Source organism: Bolinopsis microptera, chromosome 10 (genome assembly GCF_026151205.1).
Source record: "Bolinopsis microptera isolate Bmic1 chromosome 10, MBARI_Bmic_1.0, whole genome shotgun sequence".
NCBI classification, from domain to species: domain Eukaryota; kingdom Metazoa; phylum Ctenophora; class Tentaculata; order Lobata; family Bolinopsidae; genus Bolinopsis; species Bolinopsis microptera.
The window spans coordinates 6,099,577-6,116,693 of NC_087081.1; the positions used below are offsets into that span (position 1 = coordinate 6,099,577).

The 17,117-nt window shown below is 38.2% G+C and overlaps 1 protein-coding gene across 1 annotated transcript in view; it reads right to left on the minus strand.

Moving 5' to 3' along the window:
• Positions 1-256: 256 nt before the first annotated feature.
• LOC134821552 (low-density lipoprotein receptor-related protein 1B-like) overlaps positions 257-17,117 on the minus strand; it is a 108,349-nt gene continuing 91,488 nt past the window's right edge. Inside the window, exons 9-21 of the mRNA XM_063832258.1 lie at positions 6,178-6,306; positions 5,745-5,939; positions 5,467-5,543; positions 4,497-4,602; positions 4,215-4,357; positions 3,989-4,070; positions 3,223-3,299; positions 2,962-3,042; positions 1,724-1,872; positions 1,399-1,520; positions 897-1,072; positions 448-549; positions 257-292 (exon numbers count right to left, since the gene is read on the minus strand). Of these exons, the coding sequence (XP_063688328.1) occupies positions 257-292; positions 448-549; positions 897-1,072; positions 1,399-1,520; positions 1,724-1,872; positions 2,962-3,042; positions 3,223-3,299; positions 3,989-4,070; positions 4,215-4,357; positions 4,497-4,602; positions 5,467-5,543; positions 5,745-5,939; positions 6,178-6,306 (1,475 nt within the window). The remainder of the gene's footprint in view (positions 293-447; positions 550-896; positions 1,073-1,398; positions 1,521-1,723; positions 1,873-2,961; positions 3,043-3,222; positions 3,300-3,988; positions 4,071-4,214; positions 4,358-4,496; positions 4,603-5,466; positions 5,544-5,744; positions 5,940-6,177; positions 6,307-17,117) is intronic.

Here is a 17,117-nt window from a genome sequence, read left to right on the forward strand (position 1 = left end):
TCTGTTCGAACAGTCACAGTGCACAAGAACCCTTAAAACGTAGGTTTAAAACACATAGAAAAAATGAATGCGAAGAATTGTAGTGGTCTTATAAAATCATATTTAAAAAACTCAAAAAAGAGGAATGAAAATAATTGTAGTGGTCTTAGAAAATTATGTTATTGTTAAGACGTCATATTGATATAGAAAAGGATCAATAAAAAGAATAGTAGTGGTCTTAACGGGGTAAGTACAGTGGTCTTACAGTGGTCATGCTCTATCTTAAAGTTATAATGACAATGACCAGAGCCCACTACGAAGTAGAAGAATTAGTTTTAGAAACTTATGCTAAGAGACATAACAGAGAAGCAATGAAAATAATCGTTGCGGTTTTGTGAATGGCAGCATCGGAATAATCTCTCCGACCACCGGGAACTGTACAAAAGTGTGTACTTGCTGAGTAGGTACCACACTTGACCTCCATGTCTCGCCATCATCACACGTTAGAACCAGAATGTAGTCGGGCTCCACTTTGAAACCTACTTCCTTGTTCAGTGAGCCTCCTGGTATCTGAGGAAGGAAGGTTTTTAATTATTAAATATTATCTTAACTAAAAACTCGTCCAATTCTAAACTCAGCCAAAAATCAGACTTTGGCCTTTGCTGAAATCTTTACCCTAAAAGCCTAAAGAGAACAAAGGTCTCATCTTAACCCAAAGTTTTTTTTTATGGTTATGGCCTCTAGAATGAAACATTATTCAGACCTCATGTTCATTCGAGTAGAGTGTGGCAGCCTCATAGCGCATTTTTACAAATTGCCTGATATCCCCGATAATTTGTATGTTAAAGAATTGTTTTTGCTCCTAACGTGAAGATCTGTAAATAAAGATACTATTGTTATATAGTCAGATAACTTACTTCAGGCACGGTGCAGAGATCAAAGCATTGGTCAACTTTAGTAGACCCTATACCGTATGTAGTCTTATCTCCATCACACGCTATACAATCTGAAGCTCCCTCAGCTGCGTTGTATGTTGCTATCTCACATGCTACACATGCTCCGTCGACAGTCTTGTAACCAGCGGGACATTTTACTGGTGGAGGTGAAGGGGGATTTCAAATGAGGGAATTTGTTTAGCAAAGAATTCTTATCTATCGACTATATTCCTTGAAGTGAGATGAAGCAAATAATTTGTTTCATAAAATAATTAACTCGGCAATCATTTTAACGAGAGTAGTAGAGGACTTCAAACATCTGTCTCCTTAACTTAATCATAAATAAGTGTACTTTTAAGATGCAACAAATAACGATGCATTCTTTTAGCACTTTAACAGTTTAATGAAGAAAAAAAAATCGAGGAGCCTAAAATAGATTCTAATTTATAATTATTTTCTAATTTCTAATAATAGTTAAACGTACCACAGACTCCATCCTTGGTTACCTCCCCAGGTCCGCATGTCACCTTTTCTTCAACCTTCAGAAAATCTTTGTCAGCTGACATAGTGACCGACCTCCTTCTCCTCCTCTTTCCATCGTCAATTCTGAAATAATAAGTATCCAATTGGCATTTGTAATTAGCATTTAATTAATATCCAATAAGTGGAGATTAAACAAACACAATAGAAGGAAATGTATAGTACAATTTTATTCATCAAAGACAAAACATCAACAAACAGGGGCAAAATGAAAAATGCTCTTTCACTATTTTTGATTCTCTATAGGAGAAATAATTGAAAAAGCTAACGTCAGAGTGAAGGTTTCAGACGTCACACTATTTGTTATTTTCGTTTTAGCTTCCTCCAGCACTTCCAAGTTCAGCATATCACTAGTTTGCACCACGTCAAAATTTAGCACGATATCATCATTGCCCGGCGTACAAAGCACATCATTAACCTTGAAATGAAAGGGTTATAAAATTGGGATTTAATAATTCTGTAGAACGCTATTTTATTCATCGGTGAACAACAGTACGGTGTATCTCAGTGCGGTAAACTTCAGTACGGTATACTCCATTACGGTGTACCCCAGTACGGTGTTCCCCAGTACGGTGTACCCCAGTACGGTGTTCCCCAGTACGGTGTTCCCCAGTACGGTGTACCCCAGTACGGTGTACCCCAGTACGGTGTACCTCAGTACGGTGTACCCCATTACAGTGTACCCCAGTACGGTGTACCCCAGTACGGTGTACCCCAGTACGGTGTACCCCAGCACGGTGTACCCCAGTACGGTGTTCCCCAGTACGGTGTACCCCAGTACGGTGTACCCCAGTACGGTGTACCCCAGTACGGTGTTCCCCAGTACGGTGTTCCCCAGTACGGTGTACCCCAGTACGGTGTACCCCAGTACGGTGTACCTCAGTACGGTGTACCTCAGTACGGTGTACCCATGTACGGTGTACCCCAGTACGGTGTACCCCAGTACGGTGTACCCCAGTACGGTGTACCCCAGTACGGTGTACCCCAGTACGGTGTACCCCAGTACGGTGTACCCCAGTACGGTGTACCCCAGTACGGTGTACCCCAGTACGGTGTACCCCAGTACGGTGTACCCCAGTACGGTGAACCCCAGTACGGTGTACCCCAGTACGGTGTACCCCAGTACGGTGTACCCCAGTACGGTGTACCCCAGTACGGTGTACCCCAGTACGGTGTACCCATGTACGGTGTTCCCCAGTACGGTGTACCCCAGTACGGTGTACCCCAGTACGGTGTACCCCAGTACGGTGTACCCCAGTACGGTGTACCCCAGTACGGTGTACCCCAGTACGGTGTACCCCAGTACGGTGTACCCCAGTACGGTGTACCCCAGTACGGTGTACCCCAGTACGGTGTACCCCAGTACGGTGTACCCCAGTACGGTGTACCCCAGTACGGTGTACCCCAGTACGGTGTTCCCCAGTACGGTGTACCCCAGTATGGTGTACCCCAGTACGGTGTACCTCAGGTTATTGTACCTTCAAAGCTTCAAAGTGTATTAACTAACCTGGCAAACTCCTGATCCCAAGCAGGAGATAAGAAGCGTTTCTTGGAGGAACTTTTTTAAAGTTTCAGTTATTGCCTTTTTCTGAAAAAGTTTCATCAGTTGACATGCCACTAAGTGCCACAATTATATAACAGGTATGATTAATCTTTCGACGTTCCTTTTTAAGAAACCATGATATTATTTTTTATTCACTCATTGAGCTAAAGCTGTGGTGATCTGATTGAGATTACTTCTCTCATAAAGTCATAAAAATGTTCTTACCTCATCTTCAGTCTGACAGTAAATACTCTTGATCGTTACTTCGTTGCTTAACATCTTTTCTTCTGGTGCAATCATTGCTGAAAATTGGATTTATAACATTTATGGTTATTGAGATTAAACTTGTTACTCCTGACAAAATTCCCGTGACCAATGAGTATGACCAACCAATCTCGAGAATAGAACTATTAAATACTTTGTTGGTAACGTTTTTGTTAAATGTGGTTTATTTTAAACACATATTATCAAAGCCAGACCTGTATTTTATCAATTTCTAAATTCCTTAATAAATTTTTAAATACCCATTAAATACCCATTAAATATCCATTAAATACCCATTAAATACCCATTAAATACCAATTAAATACCCATTAAATACCCATTAAATACGCATTAAATACCCATTAAATACCCATTAAATACCCATTAAATACCCATTAAATACCCATTAAATACCCATTAAATACCCATTAAATACCCATTAAATACCCATTAAATACCCATTAAATACCTATTAAATATCCATTAAATACCTATTAAATACCCATTAAATACCCATTAAATGCCCATTAAATACCCATTAAATACCCATTAAATACCCATTAAATACCCATTAAATACCCATTAAATACCCAGGCTATTAAATACCCATTAAATACCCAATAAATACCCATTAAATACCCAATGAATACCCATTAAATACCCATTAAATACCCATTAAATACCCATTAAATAACCATTAAATACCCATTGAATACCCATTAAATACCCATGCAAGGCTGGAGTTCTGCAAGAGGATTGTCTGAATTCTGATGTGTCCACGTGAAACTATCGGCCTCGCACGTGGTTTCCTGAAATGGTTTCATGAAAGCAAACATAAATCACCCGAAATGCAAAATTGGGCTTTGTTGGTCGAACAAACCAAAACATTGACTGCTTTTCAGATACATATTAGCGCTAATTGACAGTTTAATCTTACAGTCCGTAGTAGTTACCTCAACTGCATCTTCAACAGCTAAGAAACTTTCTTTACAGAAAACGCTACACTTGCTCCCAGCTACAGCTTTACCCTCATCAAGTCCCGAGCAGGTAAAATCCCCGTTCTTGGGGGGACTTAACGGTACACATTGACTACCATCTGAAAATAATATTGGAATGTTTATAAGAAATGTCTTGGGGTACAACACGGTGTTTTATATCATATACAGATATACGAGGAAAAGGAAACGTCGCATTTGCATGAGATATTATATTCCATTAATATTTCCCATCCTTACCATCTGTAACACAAACAGGCGCGTCATTTTCCCAACCATTCTCCACACACCTTATCGGGTTTGTTCCATCCGGAAAGTAGTCTGTTCCACAAGTTACTTGTACTTCCTGGAGAGAATTGGGTTTTATAATTTATAGTGCAACTATATTTATAATTATACGTCACAATTATCACGGATGAATTAAGATCGATATCATAGGTACCTGGCACGTCCTTTTCATTTTTCACGTACAATCAAATTTTCCTACTGATGAGTACTCATGGGTAGATAGTTTCTAATGAGAATAAAATTAGCCGGGGAATAAACGGGTTGGGGGACACCCATATATGGGCATGTTACCAAGGTAACACTAACACTGCCATATAAAGTAATATAATATCGTTTTATGACTTGGTGTTCTCCTCAATATTTATCCTCCTTGCGCTATAGTGTGCGTGCTGTTCGCTATTGCTCACACCAAACGGCAACCTTGTAAAAGTTTTGTATGGACACCGGTCTCCATCACGATACAAAATTAGGATTGTAGAATTTATTGTATAACTATTAGGAGTGGAAGTAGCGGTGTGGTGCATTAAAGCATTAATAGAGTGACAGCCTACTGATTTAGAGTTGCTTTTAAGTGAGCATAATGGGTATATTTTTGGACCTAAAGGAGCTTTAGTATGACAACTTTAAAATTTGTTCTTTTAATCATTTATCAAATATCAGTTTAAAAATATATAAATCTGGAATTTGTTGACACTGTGAACCAGTCCTATAAAAATGACAAAAACCCTCCTAAATTAAATATTAAAAACGTCTCAATAATGGAAATAGTCATACAAAAAATTTACCAAATTCTTAATATCTAGTTCTATCTAAGAGAAAAATACCTACCCCTATCCGGATTTTTCCGAAATTCCAAAACCACCCCCAGCCCCCTCCCTATATTTGCCGGACGTCCTTAGTAGATGGCCCCTTAAGTACTTACATCATTAGTCAAGTAGGGATGCTTGATACTGAGTTTTCCATTTTCTACCGTAAACTCGTCGCAGTCGGTGTTGACAGCTGAACATTTTAAGGTTGGGATGGTAATTGATTGTTATGTTTTGTTTCATCCTTAAATTTATATTTTTGAATTACTGTTCGTGTTTTTCATTAAAAATGAAACACAGCCTTAGATATGTTATTAGATAAATTTAATCAATTTGTAATGTTGTAATTAATTATTTATGCAAAATTACAAACTTTCCTCCTGGATTTTCAAACCTGTACACTTAGGAGGTTGGCTGTTGAATTTGCCTCCTGCACTGCAGACCACAAAAGGATTCCCTTCCATAGCAAAGTTGTCGTTACAGATATAATTCACTTTGTCTCCATCCTTATAGTTCTCGCCTTCTTCCCTTTCCGAGACAAAATTTCCTCCAGGAATTACTACTTCTGCCTCCTCAGGGTCACAAGTCTCTAAAAAAGAACCAATTACCATGATTTAAACCCAGAAGCTTTGTGAGCCAGGGCTAATTTGGAAGATCAACGAACTTCACCCAGTGAAAGGATAAGGGTAACTAAAAGATTCGAACCCACCTCTTCTATATTGAAAGGTATAAGATGTGGCAACCAGAACAACAATAAAATTAAAAAATCGTAAGTTTTTTGGGTAACATTTAATAGAAAATTTACAAAACAAGTATCGATCAATTACCTTCACAATCTGATTCGTCTGAGCCATCATCACACTGAACTTCTCCGTCACAAACAAAAGAATTTTCCAAACATCTTTTACGATCAGCGCATGTGAACTGTTCTTCCCGACAAGAGATATCTGTTGGGTCTTAAGAGAAGTTTATCATTATTGAATTATGGATCATTACAGAATTATAATAAACTTTTGTGAATATTTTATACAACCCGGATTGCTCGGTGGAGAAATATACAATACATATTGTATACACTTTAATTCATTGTAAAGAATTTTTTATTGGTTCGATAATGGACAACCCTATCTGTCGGTGTATCAGCCATATTTAATCGTGAGAAGTTAAAGGTGAAACAATTGGATCGTTCAATATATTGTCAGTCCTGGGAGACTTCAAATTTTGTGTAGCTAAGTAAGTGTGCTCACATCAACTGCATAACAATAAAATCTAATACAGTTGATGTGAGCACACTTACTTAGCTACACAAAATTTGAAGTCTCCCAGGACTGAAAATATACTGACCGATCCAATTAAGACAGCTAATGCATAAGGGCTAACACACGCTAGACACAGGCCCGTGATAAGACGGAGTTAGGGATTTCAACTCTCTCACTCTGACTACGAGGACACACTGATTGCGAGAATTCCTGGCACTTCTTCCTCCAGTAACCACTTTTCAGGTCTTCTCAACTAGACAGCTAAGGGCTCATCTTCAGGCCATCACATTTAACATAGGGTTAGGGGACCGGGTTAGCTTTGCCACACTCTTCATTGAAGTGTGACTGGACGCTCTACAATAATCTAGTAGCAGCAGAGTTTGACTGACACCCTTACTGGTTCTAATCAGTTTCTACAGCGGAAGATCTCAACGCTCGAAAACAGTTCATCTCGGACATCCTGATGAGATGCTTTATCACAGCCTGTCCCATTACACGGAGAACCCTTAGATCTACAGAACCCTGGTGGACAGCATAGGTCACTAAAGCATAGCGGACCTCTTTAATTCTGAGACGCAAAGCTAACCGGACCAGGAATAAAAACAATGCAATGCTTCGGGGATGCAAATAGGACATACATCTTTTAACGAATGCATTACTCAAACTTTGGATTCAATTTATTAGCTCGACGTTACATGGTAACAATACAGGACAGACAATCCTCCTTCAGGTTCATTGAGGAAATCGCACCCGCTATTTGCGTTACACATGGCAAGTATCTGGACTAATGATAACTTAGGATCCCCATCAATCATTAATTCCTCTCAGATTCCCAGGCTGCATTTAAAGCGCTTAACAGCACTAGTTTTAACTCCAGGCTCGTTCTGAACATCTCAGACCAACTCAACTCACTAAGTATTCACATCGAGTAGAACTTAGATGTTCCAGGACATGAAGGAGTATACGGTAAAGAACTAATGGACGAATTCGCAAGGGACGATCAATCCAACAACATCCCCATAGGACCAGAACCCTTCCTCCCAATTAGGCCACACTCAGTGACAAAGAAAAATCACACTTGAGATGTTCCTCCACAAATATAAATGCAGGAACTTTTATTTAACATGGCCTCTGTCAGGATAGGTCACAGCCCACTAGTTTACTTTCAGAACGTGGCGAACAACATCAACTTCGAGATTCAAGATTGTGAACACTTTTCAGGAAAAGCAGAAACATCCCAGCACCTCCTCTGCAAGTACATCCAGCTCATGACGCTCAGAATGAGGATAATCGGTAAACCCCTACGGAGGATCTTAACAACAGTAAACTCAACCATATCTTCAAATTTGTGGAACAGTCGACACGACTGGATATGGAAAACTCTTCTAGGTAACATCCTTGGATTCTTCACCAGGAACTTTCGCTAAATCACACACTAGGAACTCAACCTAGGCCCATCTCCGCATAGAGACATATCTCCCAGGCTTTGACCTTGCTCGGAAGTCCCTTGTCTGCCCGCAGAAGTACTACAACGGAAGTGGGTTTGTTCTGAGACAGGTAGTGACATCTTCAAGACTCCAGAGGTCTGTTGCATTGATATTTATTAATTTATGATTTCGTATATACTTTGGGAGTCCTGGCGTGCAGCTAGCAGGAGTCGCATTCTGTGGGCACGGCGATAAAACCTCTCTCTCTTAAAGTAGGAGGCCAGAAACCGTTCACCAGAACAGAGAGAGAGTGTGTGCTCACATCAACTGTATAAGGATAAAATAGAATACTGCCTTATCGGGACTTTATTTTAGAGCAACCACAACAATTAAATTAAAAAATCTTAAGTTTTAGAGTCAAATTTAATAGAAAATTCAAAAAAAGTATCGATCAATTGCCTTCACAATCTGATTCATTTGAGCCATCATCACAATGAACTTTCCCGTCACAATCAAAAGAATTGTCCAAACATTTACTACCATCAGCCCATTTGTAATCTTCTCCACAATCGAGTGGAGCTGGTTCTATCGCAGCAAAACCTCTGGAAAGGCTCATTTGATAACGGAGACATACCATCTAGCATGAAGGCACAGTACATCACGCTTCTCTTCAAGAAAGGAGACTGAAAATGTGCTGCTAACTACCGCCGTGTCTCGATAACCTCTTACATCATTAAGATACATATTTGAGAGAGTGGTCAGAAGCATCTTTTGGAACATATGGAATCAAACAGCTTTCTCCCAATCAGCATGGATTCCGCAAGAAACGAGGCTGTTTAAGACTAATATCCTGAAAAATCTCAATGGCGGTAACGAGGTTGATGTGATATTTTATGATACATGATAACGCCAAATCGTTTGACTGTTTGATAAGGTTGATCAACAAATACTACTTGCAAAGGCAAATCGCTACGGAATAAAAAGAAAGACACTGCAATGGCTGACTGAATTCCTGACAGAGCGCCTGCAAACTGTGGTTGTGGAAGGGACAAAATCATCCTTTTAGCTATTAATCAGTGGGGCAACCCAATGAACAGTATTGGGACCCAATACCTATCCTATACATCCTTAGTGGCTCAGTGGCTTAGTTGGTTAATCTGCTTGTCTACTGGCCCTATGACGTTGCGAGTTCGAATCCCAGTTGGGCCAAGATTTCAAAATTGATGGGCAGCCGTCACTCACCAATCCATGGTGTGAATGGTAGTGACTCTCATTAAAGCTGCGAAAATAACACGAGTGTATTTACTATTTGCCTGGGGTTGCGTCCCGACTATGCTGCAGGGAAATCTGTACCAAAAGGACCGTGGCCGCACCGCATAAAGAAAAGGAGATCGGCCCCTTGATCCTAGCTTGCTAGGTTCGCCATTGTTGTTGTTTTCATCCTATTCATCCTATTATAGTATTATATTGACGACCAACTTGATACATTAAGGTTACCACTCTGGTAAAGGTCTTTGCTGACGACACCAAGATCACTAGAAAAAATCATTGACTTAGCTACCAAGACGATCGACCTTCTCAATGTAATCGGTTGGGCTTTAAACCCAATTACGGACTAAAACCGTCTGGAAATTAATGTTGCCATGTGTACAGGCGCACTATAAAATTACAAAATAATTGCACTTTCTCCGCACATAGTTATTTACACGTATTTAAATTTGTACGTATTCAACTTACCCTCGCTGTCGTCTCCGGAATTGAGAGGGATGAGGGAGATAAACAGAATCAGCGTTGACATCAGCGTTGACATTTTCAAAATTTTGACCCAATCAATCATGCTTTTACGTCTGCAATACTATAAAAAATAAAGTGTTTTACAGCCGTTCATATATAATTGAGTAGCTGTAAATTCAAACAGTAAATCGGATAATTAATAATTAAATTGGTGTACAAGAATAAAAACGACCCCAAGAGGGGTTAGATCAAATCAACAATTGATGACAATTAATTAGTGATGTGATCCATGGATACACTAGCAGGAACCCGTCTAACCCTAAAGTGGTGTCAAGACTCAAGAGACTAAAATAATTATTACCTATTTAATTCGCGTTTTTGACACCACTTGGGGGTCCAAATTTTGGGCTCTAAAACTCCTATTTCTTGGCCAATTTTTTATTTTTTCATGCTGATTTGAAGGCCATTAAAGCATTTGACCCAGTCAAAAAAGTTTCAGTTGTATATCTTTTACGGTTTTTGCGGAAAGTCGTGTTAAAGTTGATGCCGTGGTGTCAGTAAAATGGCATGGATAAATAAATATATATATAATAATCTTACTATATATAAAGCGAGACGATATATATATGTGTATATATCCGTGCCATTTTACTGACAGTCCAAATTTTGGGCACTAAAATTATTATTCCTTGGCCTTAGTAAGATATTGGACCCCTCCGGTCCTCCCTCGGTTGATCACCGGGAGACTTTGGGTCAGAAAACTGATCCGGCCCCCAAAAAGGGTCAGATCACGTCACCAATTAGTGACGCATAATTATTATTATTATTTTTCTTTATCATATAAGTGATGTGAATATAATTGACATAGAAATGGACTAGATCCATGGGGTAGAGTTCACATGACAATGACAACTCTGTACATAGAAGCTATAAATTAAGAAGTAAAAATGATGTCTCTGCTCGTGGATTCGTGGATCACATATAAAGCTAAAATAAAAAAAACGTTAAAAAAAGATGAAAAAATTAGGGTTTTTGATGGTTTGATTGCCGTCTAGCGTTCATATTAATGTCCGTTCATAACTATGTCCGTTCAAATAATGTCCGTCCAAATAAGGTCCGATAAGGTACTATCTGAGCGTTAATTTAATCATTCATTTACGTTTTACCGAAAAATAAATATTTCGGGGGAAAACGACATCCTGGAAATTTGGTATTTTTCGAGAATAAAATTCGGCTTGTATCGTACGTTTTTAAAACCGACTGCTTGTATCATACGTATTTAACCCCCGGTACGATACGTATTTCTCCTCTTAAATCGTGTCGTGTGGCAGGTTAAAAGTTGGATGAGTTGATAAGATGAAAGGAAAAATAATGGAGGCAGTTAAACAAGCGAAGTGAACATAATAGGTGAAAAATTTCAATTTGGCCGATATCCAGTTTTAGTAGAAGTAGAACATAATTATAGGCTCTGGTGCTCTGTTACAGTGAACATGAACCTGTGAACTAGGGACAAAACAGGAATTTTCCGCGATATAACTAAAGTGGACTGGTGTTAGAATGTGAGCTATACGGCGAATGGATTAAATGAAAACTTATATAGCCTATATAAAAGATATAAATGGATCAAAAGAATGTATGAAATGAAAGGACGCTGTGAGAATGAGTGCCTCTTAAGATGGCAGAGTGAATTTGCACAATTGAATCTGCGTGTGAAAGAAGATACGTATCTGTAGTCCCAAAGAGGGTTCCCATGATAGAATTAGAAGGTTCAGAGATATTAAAATAAAGGTGCAATCCATTAAAAGATTTAAACTGAAAATGTTTAAATCCTGAATCGAGTGAATAGAATAAATTCGCACAATAATGTGCCATCACAGCTGGACAGGGAGGTTTAAACAAAATATGAAATGGTAGGAAAAGAAGTGATCCGTTTTCAGAAGTGTGTTAAACAGTCAAAGGAACATGCAGCAATATATGCGATCGCCTGAAGAATAACTGAATAAAGAGCCATGATAGTACTAGTAGAATACAAGAGAGTGCCCGATAGAATTGGACTGTAATTACAGTAGGGAAATCCAACTGTATTTTTAGTAAAGAGATCCGAAAGGAAAATGATGTAACATATAAGAAATGTATGTAAACAATCAACAAGGAATATTAACGGGTGATAGTGATATTATTACTCGTAAAATAATAAATATTTGTTTCAAATATTATTACCTCATACCTGGGGACCTCAGGCTATTATGTTATCCGGCGGAATGACAGGCTGAGCGCGGCCCAGTAAAAATATTAAAGTTAAACGAGTTCAACTCGGCGCGCGTCTTCATGGTATATAATTATATGGTAGGTTATAAACCTACAACAAGGAATAACACTGGAGAAATGAATGAATATTGCATAGTCATAGTGTCAGTGAAGAATAACCAACATTTAATAAATGGTGACGAATAAGGATAATGATATGAACGGATGATAATTAATCACTCTACACTCGACTGTCACGTTACTTTTTCAACCCGTTCTTTAGCTGGTCCTGAACGACTATTCGAAACCCTTACCCTCTTATCTGATCCCAACCCTAACCCTAACCCAATCCTTAACAATAGCATATGCTTTGACCATTGTTAATGATCTGGCCCGGCGCGCGCTACTTCGTAGCACTTGCCGTCGGGCCACATTTCGAGAAGAAAGCGGCGCGCGCTACTTCGAAGAAATTTAGACGAGTAACATCCGTCAAGCATATGCTGAAACCCTAACCCTAACGAGAAATTAGACTAACTTCCTTATACGGTCATATCACGTGATCGAGACAGTTTTTCGCCTATATCTCGTCAGGGGAGCATTTTAAACCTATGTAATGGGGGTGATTTGGAATCAGCGTCCGAAAATACATCGATTGAAGTTGGTTTCAACTGTCGGGGGCCCTTTTAGAACAATCTCGAAGATCGACTGTAAAGTGATTTAGTACGCTCGGATATGAACTGTTGAAAGAAATATATATTTATATAATTAATAATAAATAGTTGTTGTTTGGTTTCCCAAAGAGAGTGCTCGACTGCAGTTAAGCAGGAGCATTATAATTCGAACAATTGAAACAAATCAAATTGGCGGGCAAACGATCCGTTTCATGATATGTATAAAAAACAATACCAATCATCAGTGCCAAATAGAATAATGAATTGTAGCGCTATGACATGTTGCTCCTTTATAAAATATTTTTATCGATCATGAAACATTTTCAAAATTATCAAAATTTACAAAATTCCAAAAAACAGTTTATTGTGTCCGTCCCAATTTTAAAATTGTCTATGAGTATGAAGTAAGGTAGTAAGATATCTTTGGCTTTTAAAGTTGTAAACTGCGTTGGCCTTCGTGTAGTGGTAGAGGAAAATTCTTTACTGAGTTCCGTGAAGCTGGTAGAATTAGGATCCGTATTTGAGTGTTAATTGTTGATTCTGGTTATCAAACGAGAGTGCTCAACAACGACGAGTCGAAGGAGCATAACTAATAAATAGTTGTTGTTTGGTTTCCCAAAGAGAGTGCTCGACTGCAGTTAAGCAGGAGCATTATAATTCGAACAATTGAAACAAATCAAATTGGCGGGCAAACGATCCGTTTCATGATATGTATAAAAAACAATACCAATCATCAGTGCCAAATAGAATAATGAATTGTAGCGCTATGACATGTTGCAGTTAATGCTCCTGCTTAACTGCAGTCGAGCACTCTCTTTGGGAAACCAAACAACAACTATTTATTAGTTATGCTCCTTCGACTTGTCGTTTTTGAGCACTCTCGTTTGATAACCAGAATCAACAATTAACACTCAAATACGGATCCTAATTCTACCAGCTTCACGGAACTCAGTAAAGAATTTTCCTCTACCACTACACGAAGGCCAACGCAGTTTACAACTTTAAAAGCCAAAGATATCTTACTACCTTACTTCATACTCATAGACAATTTTAAAATTGGGACGGACACAATAAGCTGTTTTTTGGAATTTTGTAAATTTTGATAATTTTGAAAATGTTTCATGATCGATAAAAATATTTTATAAAGGAGCAACATGTCATAGCGCTACAATTCATTATTCTATTTGGCACTGATGATTGGTATTGTTTTTTATACATATTATGAAACGGATCGTTTGCCCGCCAATTTGATTTGTTTCAATTGTTCGAATTATTTATATAATTATATATTTATATAATTATATACAGGGTGAGTTGAAAATAGTGTGTGGAATGTAAAGATCGATAATTTTTTTATGAAGGAGCAAATTTTGAAAGGTGTATTGCTATCAGTTCATAAACGTTACACATTTCATTGTTGCATCTCATTCGATTCTTACTCATAATTTGGATGATTTTTGGCAGTTTTTCAAAAATTCGTAAATTCGTCCTAATGGGGTTCTCAAATCGCGTGCCCTGAAAATCGAGTCTAAAAATATATCTTCTCCTACATTTTTTGCGCAATCACCCTGAAACTTTCAGGATATGTTCTAGGGATCATTTAGAAGAGATGAGCCAGACAGAATTTTGAGATAAGCCTTAAATAAATTTTTATTTGATTTTGAAAATCGTGGACCTCGAAAAACCATCAAAAAACGAGGTCCAAGATTTTAAAAATCGAATAAAAATTTTTTAAAGGCCTGTATCAAAATTCTGTCAGGCTCATCTCTTCTAAAGGATCACTAGAACATATCCTGAAAGTTTCAGGGTGATTGGTCAAAATATGTAGGAGAAGATAGATTTTTAGACTCGATTTTCAGGGCACGCGATCAAAAATCGCTCGCGCATTACAATTGCCACACACGCGCTGACCTTTGACTGGCAATAATTTCGGCTAGGAACGATATTTTTCCACGGGATTAAAAGCATCTGACAGATATTACTCCCCTCTATCAGAAACAACTAAAAAGTCGATTTTGAGAACATTTCCATGAAGACCCCCCCCCCTGCCCCCTTAATACAGTCAAGTCGGCTATAGACAATTGTCTTACACGTTATCAAAATGTCCTAGCTAATAAAGGACGATGGGTTGAGCAAATTATTAATTATTAGGAATTTTTATTGTATTATTATAATATGTATATATTTTCATTACCTAAATATCCAAAAATTAAGTGGAAATGTCATTTGTCAAAAAAACTAGAGCCATTTACATTCCACACACTATTTTCAACTCACCCTGTATATATATATATACTAGAAACCCGCTAGTCGAAAGCTTTGTTCGAGGAAATTTTAAAAATCAGTTATGTTTTAATTTCTCTTCATCATACAGCTCTGTTATACAGTAGACATAATGGAATTTATTTAACAATGGCGACAGCGTTGTTAGTATTCGGATTCCCAAAACGATACTTTTTACCGCATCAAAAAATACCAATCACAACTAAAGTTATGAATATAAGTCATAGCGTGAGCGTAAATGTGAGCTAGTTTTGAAATTATGACGTAGCATACAGCATAACAACGCGCGTAGTTAAGATGTTTTTGCTCGCGCACGTGCATTTTAACGTTGCTACGCAACAGCGCAGTAAACCTTTGCTAAAATAACGACATTATTCTAACGGTTATTTTACCTCACTTCTAAGAATGCTATAGCCTATTCCTATCCTTTTTCTACAACCCTGCTAAAAATGGCGAGGTTTCAACTCCATTTGCGAGCTGGGTTTGATTTCACCAGAGGGTCATTTTGAGGTCGATTTTCGGTGTTTTTTCTTCTATGTCCCCGTTGCCGGGGAAATTTCGTCAAGTTTAAAATATAATATAGATATATTATATACTATTTATATTATAGTGGCCGGATAGCACGGGTACGGTGAACAAATTTAAAATGATGTACAGAAAAGCTGGCGTTTAAAAGTTATTGTCGATAGAGTTCCAAAGTTCCTTTAAAAGTTTTAATGGCCTTTATTGGGCTATTAAAACTTCATGAAGGCCACGGTTGCTATGCGACAAAAGTTGCGGGCAACGATTTCCTGAATGATAGCGAAAAGCCCGTGATAATCAGATGTTCACAAACAGAGCTAGACGCTGTGTCTTAACTGCGGTCGCATACGACCCACTTGTCCGGGTCGCAAACGACCCATCAAAGCATCAAGTTTAACCACGTCATTAATAGATTAATTATCAGTACCAATATCATGCGGTTCCACCATCATTCGTATCGGTGGTAACGTTCTACTCGGACCCCGGTATTCTAGATGCAGATGTATATCAAGAATGCAGAATGATCACGAAGTAAACCTTGATACGTAATTCTAATTCTCTGTAGAGAAACAATAGGCCTAGAGAACATTTGTCGATGAAATATGGGCTTGTTGTAATGCCAATATTGCAATAGATTCTATAACATAGCATTAAGCAATAAAGCACACGATAATGCTATCAAAGTTTTCTATTTTTATCTTCGAAGTTCGAATTTTACCGAAATTAATTTTATTAAGGATTTTTCATGATTCAAGACTTAATATTTCTGCATTTTTGGAAGTTAAATTCAATTAATGATATTATATAACTACTAGAAAGCCCGTGGTCACATGGAGGAAGCTAATAGTATTCTTTGGTAGTCAAGTTTTTAAACACCACGTAATTACCACAAAACCGATCAGAGTGCCCCTCTCAAATCCTTGCACGTGCACGTGTGTTTAAGTTAACAACCTGAACCCTCGTTACCATGGTTATTATGTAGCTACCTATTTCTCATGTATTTTCACGTGGGCGGTCGTACAAAGATACAAAGGGAATTCTCTGAATTATAAGTAAGATATAACTAGAACTATATAATGACGCTCCTACTAAATCGCTCGCCCAAATTTTAAGAAAATCCTTGTGAAAAGGCCCTTCGGGTGTGAAATTGATCTGAATCGGTGTATTTTAGGACGCTGATTCCGAATCACCCCACATCATATAATGATGATGTAACAGGTACTTGAATTGGGCATAGGAGCATAATTCAAGTATGCAGAGTGCAGACAAATTACTTTTATTATCTTGCCAAATTTATCGCCGATAACCGATATTATCGCGATAATTTTGAAAAAGTTATCGATTATCGCGATACAAAAATTATACTGATAATGGCATTGGCAACCCTATTTCGTACGTCACCTCAAGATCAGGTACCAGGGAGCTGACCAGGCCGCCAGAAACCAATTGATTGGGTCTGATGTCACGTGATTATGAGCCTGAGGTCACGTGACTATGACGTCATCAGAGCTTGTTCTCGATCCGTTTTCCACTCATTGGACCAGGTGAGCTCACATGCTTGTGAATATGTGGAATGTGAGTGTATGTGTACTTAAAAAGTCTAGAGAACAAAATAGTTTACTGC